This window comes from Leptosomus discolor, chromosome 13, assembly GCF_034619465.1.
Source record: "Leptosomus discolor isolate bLepDis1 chromosome 13, bLepDis1.hap2, whole genome shotgun sequence".
In the NCBI taxonomy this organism is placed as follows: Eukaryota; Metazoa; Chordata; class Aves; order Leptosomiformes; family Leptosomidae; genus Leptosomus; species Leptosomus discolor.
In genome coordinates this window covers 1,669,337-1,686,753 of record NC_141403.1, presented here as the reverse complement: position 1 = coordinate 1,686,753, position 17,417 = coordinate 1,669,337, and the positions used below count along the sequence as shown (strand labels likewise).

At 43.1% G+C, this 17,417-nt stretch overlaps 1 protein-coding gene across 1 annotated transcript in view; it reads left to right on the top strand.

The window, feature by feature from the left end:
- CDH2 (cadherin 2) overlaps positions 1-17,417 on the top strand; it is a 111,986-nt gene that overhangs the window by 7,662 nt on the left and 86,907 nt on the right. Inside the window, exon 2 of the mRNA XM_086472757.1 lies at positions 3,264-3,375. Within this exon, the coding sequence (XP_086328883.1) occupies positions 3,264-3,375 (112 nt within the window). The remainder of the gene's footprint in view (positions 1-3,263; positions 3,376-17,417) is intronic.

Sequence of the window (17,417 nt, the reverse complement as noted above, 5' to 3'; positions counted from 1 at the left end):
GAATTATGAAGTTGAATTTGTCAACAGGTTGTTGTTTGCTTGGGTTTTTTTAAATTCAGCTGGAATACAAGCTTGAAATTAAACCACGGGTTTCTAGATACTCAGATATGTAGGTATGAAGCTAAAGTAACTGAGGAGCAGGGTATGAAAACTGCAGGCTTAACTGCCATAAGTATATCGAAATGGCAAGTTCTTTTAATTGATTGAATAATAACTTTGACAGAGGATTTCTAATTTACATCATGTTGCTTCATAATTGCAGATTGCCCGTTGCATTTGTTCTGAGGTCCACAGCACTGAGTTCACATGCACGGTCTGATGCCATGTTTGACTAGGTGTTAGCTCTTCTTAGCATCTGCAGATAGTAATGCTTGTTACTCACTTTGCAGTTAAAAATGACTAAATAAGTGATAAAGGGTGAGGAAAGCAACATAGTTTTCCAGTGGTAACCCTGTTTAACTTCAGTAAAGTCTGTTAGTACTTGAGAGGAGAATTTTCCAAGTGCTGAGCTTGTTCAAAGGTTTGTAACTCCATTAAGTAGGTTTTATATGGGTAGAAGCTGAGGTAATTGCTTTCCATCTTAGAAGATAGTTTTTTAAGTAGTGTCCTTCTGTAAATGAATGTATAAGTAATATATGTTTGAAATAATCTTGGGAATTGTACTAATCACACAAAATCCTGTAAATTACAGTAATGTGCCCCATAATCTTCACTAGCTTTCCCCTTTTGCCCCAGATAAGGGGATAAAAATATTTCAGCATCTTCTTTTGCTTAGAGGTAAAATGGTTTAAGTCTTGCAGTCCTCTTCTGCTGAACTTGATATGACCCGGTGTGTCTGAAGCTACAACTCCTACTTAATTCAAAACTCTTAACATAGGGTGATTAAGAATTGCTGAAAATTTGAATTCTCCCTTCCCTTGTGTTTTTATGCTCAAACAATCTTTACAAAGGGCTGTTTTTGGAGAGCAGAGTACAGTCTTTTGTTTCCAGATAAAATTGATGGCTGCAAATGAAAGAATAAAGAAGGCTCTCTATTCATGTCCCCCAGCCTTTGTTTCAGTGGGCATTGTTTCAGTTTATAAGAGCCGTTTAGTACATATAGATTGCTGGAAAGGCTGAAAGATTCCCAGGCGCATCAGTGCGGGCTTGTTCAGAATCCTGCTATCTCCTCAGCTGCCCACCCAGGACCTTTTTGTTTCAAGGATATCATGAAAGGCTATTTTTTTTTTTTTCCCCTTCTTGATCACATTTGCTTTGAGGTCACCTTTTGTACAGTAGTTTAAACAAGACTTACTATTTTTCTTTCAAATTACAGAAGCGTTATCAGACCTGTGATTTGGGTTCTAAAGCTGAGGAAGCTGACAGCTGGGATTGTAATTATTTTTGATTTACTATCTTTTTATCTTAAAAACTCAACGGGTAAATGGACTGTTGGAGCTTAGCTACAGATCCGAGTTCCAGCTTTGCAGGTAACATAGTCCCCTGGCAGCTTAAACTGTTGCTTTGTGTTTTAGTTTCTCTTCAGTGTCCTCATATAAACATTCTGAAGTACGTAACTAACTGTAGATGAGAGACCTGTGTAGTACTTAAACTGTGCCGTGGGTTTAATTGTGAGTTAAGTGAACTGGACACTTGATAATTGCAAGTTCTCTTACTGGGCACTTACCTAGATAGTGCACTAACTTGGAGTTAGGTAGTAAATTTTTTTTTTTTTTTTTTTTTTTTTCTTGCTGGTGTCAGTGTTGAGCTGCTTAGTTAGGACCGTGTCGGTGTAACTGCAACGCGGTGTGTTACGAATCCCTGCGTGTATTTGTGATGAAGTTACTCTAATAGGGGTTGGCCCTCTGGGTTTGGCCGTGACTGTCAGCGGAGAGATGACACTGCTGCCCGATCCCTTTTCCCTGAGGAAACCCTTGTGGTTCGAGATGCTCCTGTCTGTCCCACATCTGCTCTAATGCTCTCTTTCCTTGAGGTTATATGGTAAACAGTTCTAACACCATCATCTCCACTTTCTCCATCCTTTTTTTCCTGTAGGGTTTTCTCTGGCAAGTGTGTGCAGACGTGTTTACGTGGCTTTGAGTAGGTCTGCTTGATGGAAGCCCGTCTGGGAAAGTGAAATCTAATTTCAGTCTCAGTCAGATTTGGGTATGATAGGGCAGCACAGTTGCTTGTGCTGTCAAGACCATATACTGCGCCTGGGCGTGCACATGGGCAGGCCTGTCCTTGGCACGTGGGCGTGTTTGAGGTTGTACAAGGGCCTGGTGGTTTCTCGGGTGTATTTCGGCCCAGGCTGGTGTGGCAGCTGGCCTCTCAGCCTGGTACAGCGTGAAAGGGGCTTTGCCACGTCTGGTCACTTAGCCGTGTGTAAGCTGGGCTGTTGTTTTGTGCAGCGCTAAAATGAGACGGAAAGAACCCACTGAAAAGAAATCTTAGTCCTTTGCCACAGAAAATTGGATGTTTTTTTTTCAGCTAGGCAACAAACTGTCCTGGAAACCAGCTTAGCCATCAGAAGTATCTCCTGAACATGGAACACTACAGAACAAACAAGTTTCCAAATGCTGTGTTATATTTATGAAACTTTTAAAGAACATGATTTGAGGGGAAACTTTCTTAACAAGTGAGAGTACAAACAGTTTCAGTGGCTCGGCTCTTCCCTTGTTGTGCAAATGTAATAATGAGCTGCTCTCCTTTTAACTTAATGTCCCTTTGAAACAGAAGGAGATTGCATTGGAAACATTTGGATTTATATGGTACCCGTTTGAATGCTAACACAAATATAAGTTCTGCTAAGTTACTGCAAATGTAGCATTTTATCTTAGTTTACTTGTTCTGGTGCAGCCTCACATAGAAGTACACTAAATAAAGCATTTTAAATCAGCAGTTGAAGTCGTTCCTCTCAAGTAATCTGGCTGTGAAAAAGTTGCCAATGGGCTTTGTGCAACATTTATTTCCAGAGGAAGGAATGTTTTTGTTCCCCCTATGATTCCCCTTCAGTCTCAATGGCTGGTTTAATGGAAATGTTCAGTTGTCAGCAGAATCAAGATTGTGTATTATTTAGATCTTACCAGACAAGTGGGATTTGTTCCTTCCATTCCAGTTATCAGAAAGATTAACCCTTTGCCCTCGCGGTCCTAATTGCAGTCGTTCAGAAACAAAGACGCTGCTTGTACAAGACAGCAGCAAAATGGAGTATGTGCCAACTGGAATGTTTCTCTGGTGAATGAGGGTGGCGAGTACTACATAAATTTTGTCTTGCATTTCAGGCACCGATAAAAGCAACCTGCGAAGATATGTCCTGCAAGACTGGATTTCCTGAAGATGTTCACAGTGCAGTGGTGTCCAGGAGCGTACATGGAGGACAGCCTCTTCTCAACGGTATGGTTAGAAAAGATGTTTTTTTGTTTCCTCTGTTTGTAACCATAAATCACTCTGGAGCTTTTTCATCCGTAAATAGGGCACAAACTCCTGCAGGAAAGAACATCAGCTGCTTTGTGATTATTTTTTGATTACTGTCATAGGACTTGGAAAATCTGTTGGCATTAGTGGTAGCCCATGCACCGCTGTTGACTGTGATTTGAAAATACTGAGCGTTGTGAACCTTCCTGTGATCATCCACTAATTCTCTTCCTCAGCACAGCGTTCATACTGGTGTTTCTTATTCCCGTGGACATGATGTGTGCTGTCATCTATACTTAGAGCCCCTGTCTGAATGATGAGGAGGTAAAGAAAACTTCCCTTCTGCTTTACATCTCCGCTAGAAGCACTGCACTCACACCCAGTCCTGGCACTCCCCTTAATGCAGACGTAGTTCCCTCACTGCTCTTTCCTGGCAGCCTGTGAAAAGCAGGATGGGGGACAGGCAGGGCCACCAGAGAGCGGTTGCCCGTGAGCCCTCGGTGGGTGCCCAAGCGCTGGGGGCTCTGCGAGGAGCGGCAGGGCAGTGGATGGGGTGCTGAGCTCTCCGCCTGGCACCTCCCTGCCCGGAGGGCCCGGGGCCCGGGCTGAGGATGACCTGCTCCGGAGCTCACGGGGCACCCTGCCCTCCCCAGGGGTGCACTGCAGTCAGGACACCTGCCCACGGGTCATCCAGGTTGGGAATTGGGTTCGTTGCTCTTCTGTGTGTCTGTTTTTCAGGGGCAGAGTAGCCATCTGTAGGACGCAGAGGCGCACGCTCTGAATCTTTCCTAGGTTTTGCAGCCAGTTAAGTTTCAGTGTACACGTTTGTGGAAGTAGAACGTTTTAAAAAATGTGCCGTAATTTGGCTGGTTTTTCTGAACTGCTAACGTAATTTTTTTTTCCCGTCTAATTTGGAAATTGTGGAACTGACTAAGAACATCAGTTTTAGACGGTTTCAAATACATTTTAAATAAGGACTAATTTAATTTAATTTGCTGTTTCTTTCACATATAAATACGGTTACAGAGATCAAGACATTTAAATGAAAAAAAATTCTAATGAGTCTGCAAAACAAATGCAGTGAAAGCTGTAGTCTTGATTTTACATGCCGTATGTAGCAGTCTCTCCTTAATTATATTTTACAGACCTGTTTTGAGCTTTTTTTAGAAATTTAATGGAAACTTGAATGCAGGATGAATTGATTAACTTTAGTGTATTTAAACTTGAGTTATTAAAGCTTTTTCTGTTTGGTTTCAAGGAAGTATATTCTACCACCACAGACTTTTCTTTTATTAAAAGATAGCTTAGAAATTCATGTATTAATGTTCTTCCAATTGAGAAAATAATAAAGAGGAAAGAGAATTTTCCTGCCTTTCCCACCAAACAGGAGTTAATAGATAAGACTCTACTAGAGTCCTGCAATAGCTGTGAGTGCTGAGAACTCCTTTGGCAGGTGATGCATGAACCCGGGGAGAGGGGCAGAAGCAGGGACAGAGAGGACAGTAGGCAAGTGCTTTCCAAAGATGCCGCCTTGGAACGACCAAATGTTCATTACTTGTTAATTATCGTGCTGTCAGTTCATCTTAAACTGGAGGCCACGCAAGTTTTGAGGTCCACCCTGTCCTATGAAAGCTCTCTTCGCTCTTCATGAAATCAAGACCTCTTCTGCAATTTCTTCCCCCCCCCGCCCCTTTTTTTTCCCCCCACTAGTGAGGAACCCCAGGACTGCTCCCCAAGTCTCTGTGGCATTGCTCATGCAGCTCTGGTGACAATGGCTGACCAGCCTGAACCGAGTCTGAGCAGTAACGTGGGCTGGCAGACTGACTTCCCTTCTCATTACTCATCACATTCACACAGTCCCTTCCCTTGCTTCTCAGGAGTGAGTGAAGCATGACTGTTGGTTTGTCCTTGAATGGTATTAAAATGCATAACATTTTAGGGAAGTAGGAACTGGAAAAACTGTATGAGGCATGCAGTATGTATCACATCGTATCAGCTGGTTGAAAGATGACCTGGGGGAGTTTTTTTTTTCCCTTGCCACCGTTTCCTCAGCTGAATTACTGCAGTGGTTAATTCTTTTGAAAATTCTGACATGCTTAAAAGCATATAATTTCCTGGTTACACATAAACATACGGTCCGTCATTGCATAGCTTTGACTTAAATTTAATTACACTGTCATTTTGAAATACTATTGTTGTCAAAAGCCTATTTTCTGGTTATTAAACTGGATTCAGATGACGCTGCAAGTTAAGTATAGTTGTGTGACATTTGCTTCTTAGGGATAACCATGGACCTGATTCTGACCTCGGTTGCCTCCCCTGTCTAACTGCATGCTTATACTAGTATGAATTCAGAAGCAAGGCATCTAACTCGAGGTTTTTGGCATGGTTTAGAAGTGAAAGCTTTAATTTTCTTTGGTTTTGTGCTTTCATACCACCAGCACAGAGGCTTTGTGGTCCTATTAGCTAGCTGCAGAATATTTTGAACCTGACTTGATGCTTTCTTGGCAAGCTGCATCTTAAAATACTGACCAAGAAAATGACCCTATGTTTATTATCATTTGTGCATAGTGGGGGACAAGCCTCTCAAGGTCTTCAGTTCCCATCTTACTCACCAAAACTGAAATAAAATTGAGTTGTTCTATGACTTGTTGATCTGTGCCTTTCAGTTGTTACAGTAACATAGGATATCTGGTTTTTAAAGTATTATGGTAAGAAATCGTTACCTCAGGGTATGGGGCAGAGCTCCACCGTGCACTGCAGGATACTTGTACTTGCTGGAGAGGTTTCTCTTTCTGTTTCTGTGTTCAAGTGGTGTTTGTATTCAGGTGGTGCTTGTTTTTGAGGGAAGGTCAGACTTGTTCTATTACATTAAAAAAAAGAAAGTCTTTATAATTTGTAATGGCTTTGTCTTTTCTTTCATATGGCTGGGATAATATGTCAGATTTTACTAATTTCTCCTGTGCATGAGGGCATGAGAGGCCACTACGTGTTCAGTTGTCACAATATGTGAAAAATCAGCGGAGCAATACATTCAGAATAACATAAATTGGAAAAGGGAAAAACCCTCATGTATATTAATGTGGGTAGAGGGAAGGAAAGAGAAATACAGCTGCCCTTGGTTTCAGGATGAGGAAACAGGGACTCTTTTGTAGGGAAAAGGTGCAGTTGGTTGGGAAGGAATAGCAAAAGAAGTTGGAAACTACTCCTTCAGCAAGTCATGCCTGAGCTGTGTAGGAGGTAGCCTGCAGTATAGGCTATGTCCTGTTGCTGCCTCCTGGCATGGTGTCACCACTGTCCCGTGCTCCTGTGTTCCCCGGTACAGGCTGCACCCGTTAAAGCCTTGGAGACTCTTTGAAGCTGATGTCTTAGACTTGGTCTTGCACAAAGTCTGGCAGGTCTGACTTCAAGATGCAGTATGCTCAGGTCACTAGACACATGTAAGGTCCAATTTTGAATTTATTTATAATGTTTTACATGTTGTTCTACTTGGTGCCAGTCACTCCAGTGAAATTACAGTGATTTTTACCAAGGAACTAGGTGAGCTCAGAACTAGTACCTTCATTTCTGTAAAGGGACGAAAAGCAACAAAATTAAAGAAACTTCATGTATCTCTAAAAAGTGTCTTCCTGATAAAATTGTGGAGTTATTTGGGCCTCCAGATCTTTTAGACTTTAATACACTTTTAAGTATTTTAAGGCTAAACATTTAAAAAAAGGAAATAAATCGTATGCAAATAAGGACTTACCAGCCATCACCTAGTAGAAATACATATCTAACCCAAACTTACAGGCACAGTGCTTCTGAATGGTTTCTGTGAGTAAGATACAATTACTGTCTGGAGGACTGTACATAAGGTGTAGTATTTGGAGAGTAAGAGGTTAAGTTAGAGGGAGTTACATTTAATATATTAAATGCCCTTGCTTGTGCAGTTTTGTAGTTCATCCAGGAAAAAGTACTTGTGGCAGTTTGATATGTATGTCCGGCCTGTTTATCTAATCTTTGTTCTATATCCTGCAAATTTTAAGATACCAATAATGCATTTCTACTAAAATCATTCACCTAGAAGGTTACTTGAATGGGTCTTTGCAGAATTGTATCTTAAAGTTAGAGATTCTCACTCTGATAATTTGTTTTAGTGCTTTCTTATCTTTCAAAGACTTTATTTTAACATTGTCTGTCCTGTTACTAAACACATTATTTTTGTTCCCTGCTAAGCAAATTCATTGTCTAGACAAGATTCCTAAATGTATCCTTTTGAGTGTTGTGTAGCTATAAAGTATTTCTAAGCTCTTTGAGTTGCCCAATGATAAAGAAAAAAAAACCAACCCCGTTTTGGCACTGATCACAGAGATCAGTGGTGATTATGGGTGAGTAAGAGCCCAGTTTCATGAGCCGTTTCAGCCGGAGCGAGCTGACAGCGCTGCCAAAAGAGGCACGCTTGTGCCTCCCGTCCCTTTTGAGCCTGGTACCGACTGCTCGTGAAACCGTAAAATGAAGGGGGTTAACCAGTTTGTCTGGGGTAGAACTCCCACTCCTGCTCCTTGGGTTTGTGCTGAAGGAGTTTGTATGCTGAACCAGAGCCGCGGTGGCCCTCCTGCCTTCTCTCTTCTAGCAGCGAAATGCTTAGAAAATAGTGTTTGTTTTGATGCTTTCAAACTGAGTGACAAAACTTGATTTTGGCATTCCCGCTGACTTCTGTTGTAGTTTACCGTTGAAAATACCAGTTGGTCTGAAACACTCCAGAAATGGGTTGCTGGGAATGTGGCACTCGGGAATTGCATTTAAAAGTAACCAACGTTTATTCATGATGTAGTGGAGGTTGCGTGGGCACTGTCTGTCCGAGGTGAAGCCACTCGCCTTTTTTTGCTGCTAGTGATGTTTTACCTCTGTGTCTGTATAGAATGCCCATTGTCAGCTAAGGATAAAATTCCTTTTAAAAAATCATCATGCTTAAAACTGAAGTCAGCGGCATATCTTTTAACGCTTCTGTCTCATTCTTTTCTATAAACAACTTGTATACAGTTGCTTTCTTACTATGGTTGCATGCACTGGTGACTTTGATATTACAGTGCACTTTAACAGTAGAGCTAGGGGAAGTATTTTTAGCAGAATCATGTTTTCCAAGAGGGAAATCAGTCTTTCCCCACAAAAAAATTTTGGACTTTTTCCCCCCCCCCCCAGAAAAAAATGCAAATGGTAACCACTTTGTTTGAAGTCTCCTTGCCTTAAGCAAAAAGACAAGTTGACAAGTTCCTTCCAGGCAGACAGCCAAAGAATCTCAGATGGATGGGGTCTCTTTATGAGCTGCTGGCAAGCTGGGAAAAAATGTTTCAGTTCTTCCCAAATGTTTTTTTTTTTTTTCTTCCTCAAATTCTCTTCCTGTACCCTTCCCCCAAAAACACAAACAAACAAACACCCAAACCTGAAACACCATCCTTCTAGTTACTCTTTTAAGCCTTAGTGGGAGTGAGAAATTTTTTTTCAGAAGCTTATGTTGCGAATTTTTTTTTTCTCCCGGTCCTGCTTGACATTTAGTAGGTTTAGTTTTGCCCTCTTCCATGTGAAGCAGAGTAAATTTTAATGCTGTCACTTGTTGATGCTTTGCCTTGCTGATTTGTTTTGTATTATAGTTGCATTCCAGTTCTCAGTCTCTTGCCTTTTTAATCCTTTTCCTCTTCTTTTCTTGCACAGCTTTCCTGTTTGTCCTCTTTCTGTACCCCACAGCATCATAAATTCTTCTGTATTGGTATTGATCTTACTGTCGTGGGTTGGAAGAGCCGCTTCTGTTTGCTTTAACTACACTGGCACGGTGCCTGTTTTATGGTGCCTGTTACCGATTCATGTACCAAGTTCTTAATGTGAACTCCACCAGCGCATGATCACTGCGGCCCAGGCTGCCTCCAGTCTTGGCGTCACTGGTTAGCTCACTTGCATTGGTGACCATCAGGTCCAGTAGGGCATCCCCTCTGGTAGGGCTGTCTGTCACCTGGCTTAAGAAGTTGTCCTCAGTGCGTTCTAGGAGTCTCCTGGATTGCCTACAGCTCGCCGTGCTACTCTTCCAGCAGATGTTGGGGTGGTTGAAGTCCTCCAGCAAGACGACAGCCTGCGAGCACGAAGCCTCCTGTAGCTGGAGTAGGAGGACTTTGTCCATAGGCTCCCTTGGTCAAGCAGCCTGTAGTAGACACCAGCCACAAGGCTCCCGTTGTTGCCTCGGTCTCTTCATTCGTACCCATAGGCTTTCAGCCTGCTCGTGGCTAGTTTCAGCCTGCTCGTGGCTAGTCTTCAGAGACAGCTCTTACGCTCTGCCCATTTGTGGATGTAGAGAGCAACCCCTCCGCCCCTCCTGCCTCGCCTGTCCCTTGTGAACAGCTGGTAGCCATCGATAGCCACATTCCAGTCATGGGACTCATCCCAGCAAGTTTAAGTACTAGCAGCCAGGTCGTAGCTTTCTAGCAGTACGGTGGCCTCCAGCTCCTCCTGTTTGCTGCCCGTGCCGCCTGCATTGGTGTAGAGACACTTCAGCTGAGTGATCCGCTTTTTCCAGTGAAGGGACTTGACTCACCCTTACTCCCCGCAAAAGGAGCGCTGCTTCTATTTCCAGTGTAGACTCTTATAACGACGTCTTGATAAAGAGAAAAATACAGTTACAGAGAAATTACAGAAATCCTGAATGGTTGCAGTGTTCTGGGATGTGTAAATTACTATCTTAGTTAATTAGTCCAGCTCTGATAGCCATTTCTGTTTATGATGCATTTACTTGGAATGCAGTGAATTAATTAGTACTTAGTCCCTTTTCCTATATTCAGCTGGTTACTTCTGAGGATCTCTGATGTAGTGTCCTTTCTGTGTGCCGAAATAGGAATTAGGAGAGCTGAGTTGTCAGCTGGCCCAGTAAGCTCTGGGCATGGCTCAACAGGAGATGGCAAAGGAGGTGTTTGTTTCTGCCTCTGAAGCCGGGTCTAGCTTTATACCATTTCTAACACTATTTATTGTAGCTTTAGCTCAGTTTTAAACTATGCCATCTGGCCTTGAGTCCCAAGGGGCCATTATTTCTCCTGGAATCGCTACAGTTAGAGCCTTCTCCAAGGCTGACCCGTGCTCTAGGGGAGGCTGGGAGGAATGGCGGTTGCAAAGCTGTGCAGAAAGTCTCCCCAGCAGGCAAAGGTGCCCTTAGGTGTGGGAGATTTATTTAGTGATAGGAAAAAAGTTGCTGTTGCTTGCAACAGCTGCATTAAAAAAAAAAAAAAAAAAGTATTTCTTTATGTGGGTAGATCAGTATATGGAATACATGGAGCAAAACCTCAGGTGAGGCCATCTGTGTTAGCATAACGTGAGGCGCATGGTGTGTATAATTACGCATTCAAATTCTTGCCTAAGACTACAATGCATCTTTTGTTGACTTGTCATCTTTCTAACAATCCAGAAGACAAATTTATTAGAGCATCCAATTGAACCAATATTAGAGGAGAATACCCTTTATTACAGAACATGTTACCACACTAAATAGAGATAAATTCCAGTAGTATTTAAACATTTAATGACTACATTAAATCAGATAGTACTGTGTTGAAGACTTGGATGTCAGTCAACAAATCCAAGTAGAGTTTGAACTGCTGTGGTTTTGGTTGAACGCGGTGAGGCAGATTCAGTGCTTTTGGCTGAACTCGTGACACTCAACATGGGGGCATTTTTTAACCTGGAAATGATAATTTTTGGAAGAGTTCACTTCCAAACTTTTGGGGCATGTCCTAGGCATCAGAGTCAGCCCTGCTGAACCAAAAAGATAAGAGAGGCAGAAGGAAGGTCCAAGGGAACAGTGTCAGATTTTGGATGGAAGGGACATGACTAATCTTCTAATGAGGCTGTAGAAGGAGTAACTGGCCGTTGGTACCCTTTAAATCTTTCCAGTTCAACACAATGCAGATGATTTTCCACTCCTCCCTATACCCCAGCTGGGTGATTTGACTACCAGAGAGCAAGGAGAATAATGTTGGGGGATGAGTGGGGTGAAACTCTGGAGTGGAGAATGGGGCTGAGGCTGGGGAAAGGGTGGAATCGGAAGAATCCAAGTGATGAAGGATGCTGGAATGAGTGGAGGGATGAATGGAGACCGTGGTATGGTTCAAGGGGGAGAGGAAAGCACAGGTTCTGCACAACTCTAGAAAGAGCAGAAACTTGGCATTGGTTGAAAGCAGAGGGCAGAAGCAAGCTCAGGTAGGAAGGAAAGTATCTTGGAGATTTCCTCATAATATCCAGTTTGAGCTAGTCGTGGGCATCTGATATCCACCCTAAGGGAGATACCAAGGACCCAAGTGGAGCTCACCAAAGTGAATTAAGTGAGCAGATAGAGCTGAGAAGCTGTTCTAGGAGAAACTGCTAGGTCTTTTCGACATCAGAATGACAACACGATGCCCACATCTCCCATTTTTTTGCAATTTATACTAATTCCAAGGAACTTAATTATCTTGAGTATTCAGCCAAGATCAGAACATGCACAAGGAAGAGACTTCTGAAGATAAACTGATCTCACAGGCAGGATCTGAGTTCACTAAAGAAGTACCTGTAGCAGCACATCATGGCTTGTCCACTCTTCTGGAGGCAGCATTGGGTCTGAGCACTCAGAGTCCATCAGTGTCTATAGAGTGGTCTTGGAACCCACTGCTGCTGCTTGCTGCAGGTGAACTGGTACCAGTAATGCTTTTTCATTGTTTCTCCCCTTGATTATAGATGTGGGGTTTAAGTGCTTGTGAAAATACGAGCCTTAAGTAAAGCCAGGCGAGGATATGCCAAAACTGCAGCTTTCTTGGCTGGAGTTACAAATACATCAGAGTGATGTGGCTGCAAGGCAGATCAGCAAGCTGACTTGACACGAAACTATCCCTGCTTTTTGTGGTGGGCTGGTTCTCCCCTGGGTCAGCTTGCTTTGTTGATGTACCGGGACCTGCCGTGGAGAAGGAGATAAGTGAATGAGAGAAGGGCTGTGTTCGGGGTGATGAGAGAAAAGGAGGTCACAGCTGAACGAGACTCCACTGTGCCAGATTCTCTGTTCGGCCTGTTTTGGTTTGTTTTGTTTTCCTTTTCTCCCTGTAGTGCAACCAGGAGCTTTCTTCCTGCTGTTTTATTTTTTTCCTAGGATTGGGCAGCTGAGGATCAGCTCCCTGCCTGCCCCTCGCTGCCTGCTGCATCCCAGCCCTGTCCAGGCGCAGTGGCGAATTGCGCCGGCGGTTCTGAGCCGGGTTGCAGCTGGCAGCAAGCAATCCCATGAACCCGGCTGCGGATAATCCTGGAGAACCAGGGCGCCCAGCGCTGCCCGCGGCTGCAGCCCCTGCCTGCCAGCGGGCACTGGTGCTCCGGGCACAGGAGCAGCCCAGGGTGGCTCGGGTGCATCCCCCTCTTCGCCGAGCTGCCCGCAGAGCTTCCGAAACTGGCCCGGTTGGAGTTTTTCCTCTTGCCTTTTGCCGTCTGCTGCGTTTTGGCAGACCCATGAGCTGTGGCAGATACGATGATCCTGTCTGCTCGCCTGCAGGAGCCGGCTCGCTCTTGAGCGCTGAGCTGCCTTTTCAGAAGTAGGTTTTGTTTGGTGTTGAAAGCACATGCCTCTCAGGTTGTGGGGAAGAGGAATTATTTAAGACCCTCTGTGAGTTCCAGTTTAACATTCTCTTAAATAGGAAAGTTACGAATCCCTAAAAGCATAATTTGTAACATAAAAGCTATCAAAATAGCAGTGCAATCTGTTAAAGTGTTTAAAAATTTGATTCTTTGCAGTTTAAAATGTGAAATAAATGTACACTAATTGTTTTGAATGGAGATGAAGATGGTGTTTGAAGCCAGTCTTTAAAGGAATTAGTGAGATAGCACTGCGGTTAATGGTGGAGCACTATTTTTCTGTAATGGGCTCAGCAATGTTCTCTAATTAGCTTGCAAATTGATATTCAAATACAAGTAAACTGGCAATCAAATGCAAGCAAAACATCTATGTAAATAGATTTTGATTTCTGCATTTAGCATACCTGTATCAAAATTATGTGTGGGTGCAGGTAAGCTCTTGGTTGTTTTTCAGCATGGAGCTTTTATTAACGGTGGCTCGCTGGTTACATTAAGTGAATATTTTGGTTCAAGCACATGAAAATAGGAAAAAAAAATCCCTTCCACAAGTGAGTGGCGTTTAAACGTTAGTAACATGATACTGAGTGTGTATGGGGTTTTTCCTGCTTTCATTTCTTTCAGGTTTTGTCAACTAGTTGTACACACAGGATTGGATGCGTAGCTGAGTCAGTGGAAATTTCTCTGTTGACTTTCCTGGATTTGGATCGTCATTTATGTTCATTATTAACACCATTGCTCTGTGGCATAGCCGTTGAACTTTCAAGCCTTGTGCCAGAAACTGGATGCGTAAAACGCTGGGGTTTGTAGGGTATTCTGCTGCATAGAGTACAGGTTCTTCATCTTGAATTTAACTTAACGCCTGCCTTAAGTAGTTGTAAATGGACTGCGAAGGAGAACCATACACAAAGCTGTTGCATAAGAACTGATGTGGGGAAAGGTAAATAAAGAACATACATTTAAAATTTGGATTTCAGGGTCTTTATTCTCTAAACGAGAAAATATGTCTTGGTCATTGACACACTAGTAACTTGCTAACTACCTTCTGTAAGCCTACTGTTTGGGGACAGATGGAAGTGTGACTGTATCAGTGGGTCAGCTACGTGGTTTTGCATCCCCACATACTTCTTCTGTCAGCTGCCTGTGGTGTTTGTGGTTCAGATGCATCTTTTATGCAAAAAGTTCTTTGGAACGTACTTCCCTAAATCCAATTCTTATCATTGTGCATTCATTAAATCAGATTACTGTTTGCGTAGATTTAGCTTTCAGTGCTGGTTATTGTCTGAGTTCTTCAAGGTGAATAAAAGCCAAACAAAACTAAAACCCAGAAAACTCACGTTAGGAGTTTCTATGAAGCAGCTAGTAACTTTTTACATCATAGAAGTACTAGGTCAGTGAAAGGCTTTGGCTTTCCAGTTCAGTGTGTGCTTTTCTGTTCAAGTAGCCGCGGTTTTCCCTTACAGTGCTTTAGTGCGTGTTTGTGCTTTTATAAAAAATGGATTAATTCAGTTCTCAGGGGATGGCTGATGGGGGAGTGTAGGTCCCTTGGAGGTCACCGGTTCAGATCCAGTCTGTCATCTGCATCCAGTAGCCACTAACTGATAGCTGCTTGGGAGGTTATGCGAAAATAACCGTGGTTGGTTTGGTTTCTGCTGAAGGAGTTTATGTTGAAAAGGTACTTCTTGCGTAAGAGCAGAAGTACTGCTGAAGTGAGTGGAAACTGGGGCAGCACATGCGGGCAGGGAGCCTTCCTGTGTGTGGGGGTAGCTGGGGAAGGTCGATATCCCAGTGCTTTCCAGATTGTCTAGAGGACAGAAACAATGAAATGGAGTGAAATTTTAGCCTCTTGGAGTGCATTGATGCAGAGCTGAGCTGTATTTGGGCAGGAGTTTTAACCGCTTGCAGCAAAGAGCACATCTAGCATTTAGGGCGTTGGTGGTGGTTTTGGCTACCTGTGATTGATTTGGTGTGTCTCCCAGAACAGAACGAAGTCCGTTTTGCATTGAAACTTAAACAAACAACAAAAGAAAACCCTCTCGTTCTTAACACTGCCTGTCACTGTCTGCACTTCTGACTGTGTCAAGTCTCATTTAAATCAAATCTTGTCATTATGCTTGTGTGCAAATTAATTATTAAAGAATGATACATCATTAGTTACAAAATTGGATCATTTTCTCCTCAGAGAATGTGTTTTTATCAGTTGTTACAACTGCAAATGATCAGTTATTTCCTCCTCCTGATTGTTGTGGCAAAGACTCTGTAGTTTACAGGCGCTGAACAACAATAACAACAAAACAAAAAGGAGTCAAACTAGTCACTAAAATGAAAGATTGTGTTAGCCTTCAGTGGGTTTGTTGATTAAAGGAAGCAAAGTCTGCAAAAGCACAGTGGCACCTGGTTTTAGGACCCAGTTTTTCAAGAGAGAAATATGTGTTGTGATCATAGAATCATCGAATGCGTTGGGCTGGAAGGGACCCCCAAAGGCCATCTAGTCCATCCCCCCTGCAGTGAGCAGGGACATCTTTAGCTCGATCAGGTTGCCCAGAGCCCCATCAAGCCTGACCTTGAATGTCTCCAGGGATGGGGCGTCCACCACCTCTCTGGGCAAACTGTTCCAGTGCTTTATTTCCCTTATGGTAAAGAACTTCTTCCTAACATCCAAGCTAAATCTACCTGTTTCTAGTTTAAAACCATCATCCTGTCACTACGTGCCCTTGTAAACAGTCCCTCCCCACCTTCCCTGTAGCCCACTCAGGTACTGGAAGGCCGCTCTGAGGTCCCCCCGGAGCCGCCTCGTCCCCGGGCTGAACACCCCCAACTCAGCCTGTCCTCACAGGGGAGCTGCTCCAGCCCCTGAGCATTTCCTTGACCAAAGCTTTGCTGGGCAGGGCATAATGCAGGGATGAAGCCTGGCTTAAGGTGGCTGAGTCTGTGGGGTTTATATTCCAGCTGATTTCAAATGAAAAGGAAAGTTACTGAGTCATAGCAGTATTGAGTTGTGTGTTCCTCTTAAAAAACACTAAAAGCACACAAAGATGTTGCTTAATTTTTGAAACCACTTTTATCATGCAGGAGATTAATAGCAGACTGAAGAAGTACTAGCTCTGAACATTTGTTCCTGTGACTGCCAAATTTCAAGTGATACTTAAACTTTTTGTAAGATAACCAAATAAGATCTTGGAAAAAGATCTTGTTTTTGAAGACTGCCTGCTGTCTGCTCGAAGGGGGTTGTGTAGAAGAAGGCTCTGCCGGGGTCTGCGTGGGGAGGACAGCGTGTTGGGTTGCTCGTCTTGTTGAACGACCCGCAGTGGCGTGCGGGGCCTGGCCAGCAGCGGGGCTGAGCTGGAGCCGCTCGCTGGACGCGGCCCCTTTGCATGGCAGGTCGATGTTGGACTCGGTGCTCCAGTGCCCTGGGAAGGATCACCGCGGGCGATAGGAAGGTGCCTGTTTTTCTGGAATGTATCAAAATGAAAATTGTTTGAAGGTGTTATTTTTGCTCCCATGTAGGGATTGAATAACCTTTCTTAGTTTCCTCCACAAACTCTGAAAATCCTGTAATACGAACTCCTGGATCATCTGTGAACTGGATGCTACGTGTTTTTCATGATGACTTCTTTTTGAAAACACCATGAAATAAATCAATAACTGCTTTAGTTAGAAAGAAATCTGAAAGAGCTTTGGAATACTTTGTTGTTGATTTGTTTTCTCGTTGTTGTTGGAGGTGGTTTGTGTTTATTCCTCTGGGTCAGAGTTAATGTTTTTAATTTGCAAACAATTAAAATTTTGTGTATGTGAGCCTAGCAGATGAGCAGAGTCTTCTAAGGGTTTTGTAGCTCCCTATATGTATTTTTTCATTGCAGTACCTTCTTGTAAAGCATAGCTTTGTAGAAGATGTAGAGATAGATAAGTGGTTTGATAAGCTGTTACATGAGTGTTTTAATAATGTCTGTCAGCCACATGTATTTATGATGCAGAGAATTTTCCGGGCTGTGCATAGTGTCAATATGTCACTGAAGGTCAAAACATGGTTTGTTTGCTTAGAGGTTTTTGGTTTTATTTGGTGCTAGACTTCTCAAGTCTCTGTTTGTATTACTGCTTTAGTAAGAATCTTGCTGTCTTTCCTTTCAAAATTTTTGCTGGCCGTGCACTGATCTGCCACAAGATAAATTGAATTCTGAGTGTACTGTGCCATAAAGTAAGAGAGGGGAAAATGGTCACCTTTGTGTGGCAAATGCAAACTGTGTTGATCCCATTACTTATTTTATATCACATCCTTTATGTTAACTTCGCTGATTTTACCAGCAACAAAAGGGAAAATTATTTATTAACGAAACGGTAATATTAGACAAGTCGTTAGAAAGAGCTGGAGGTGCCAAGAGGACAGTCAGATCAGTCATACTCGGTAAGGGACAGGC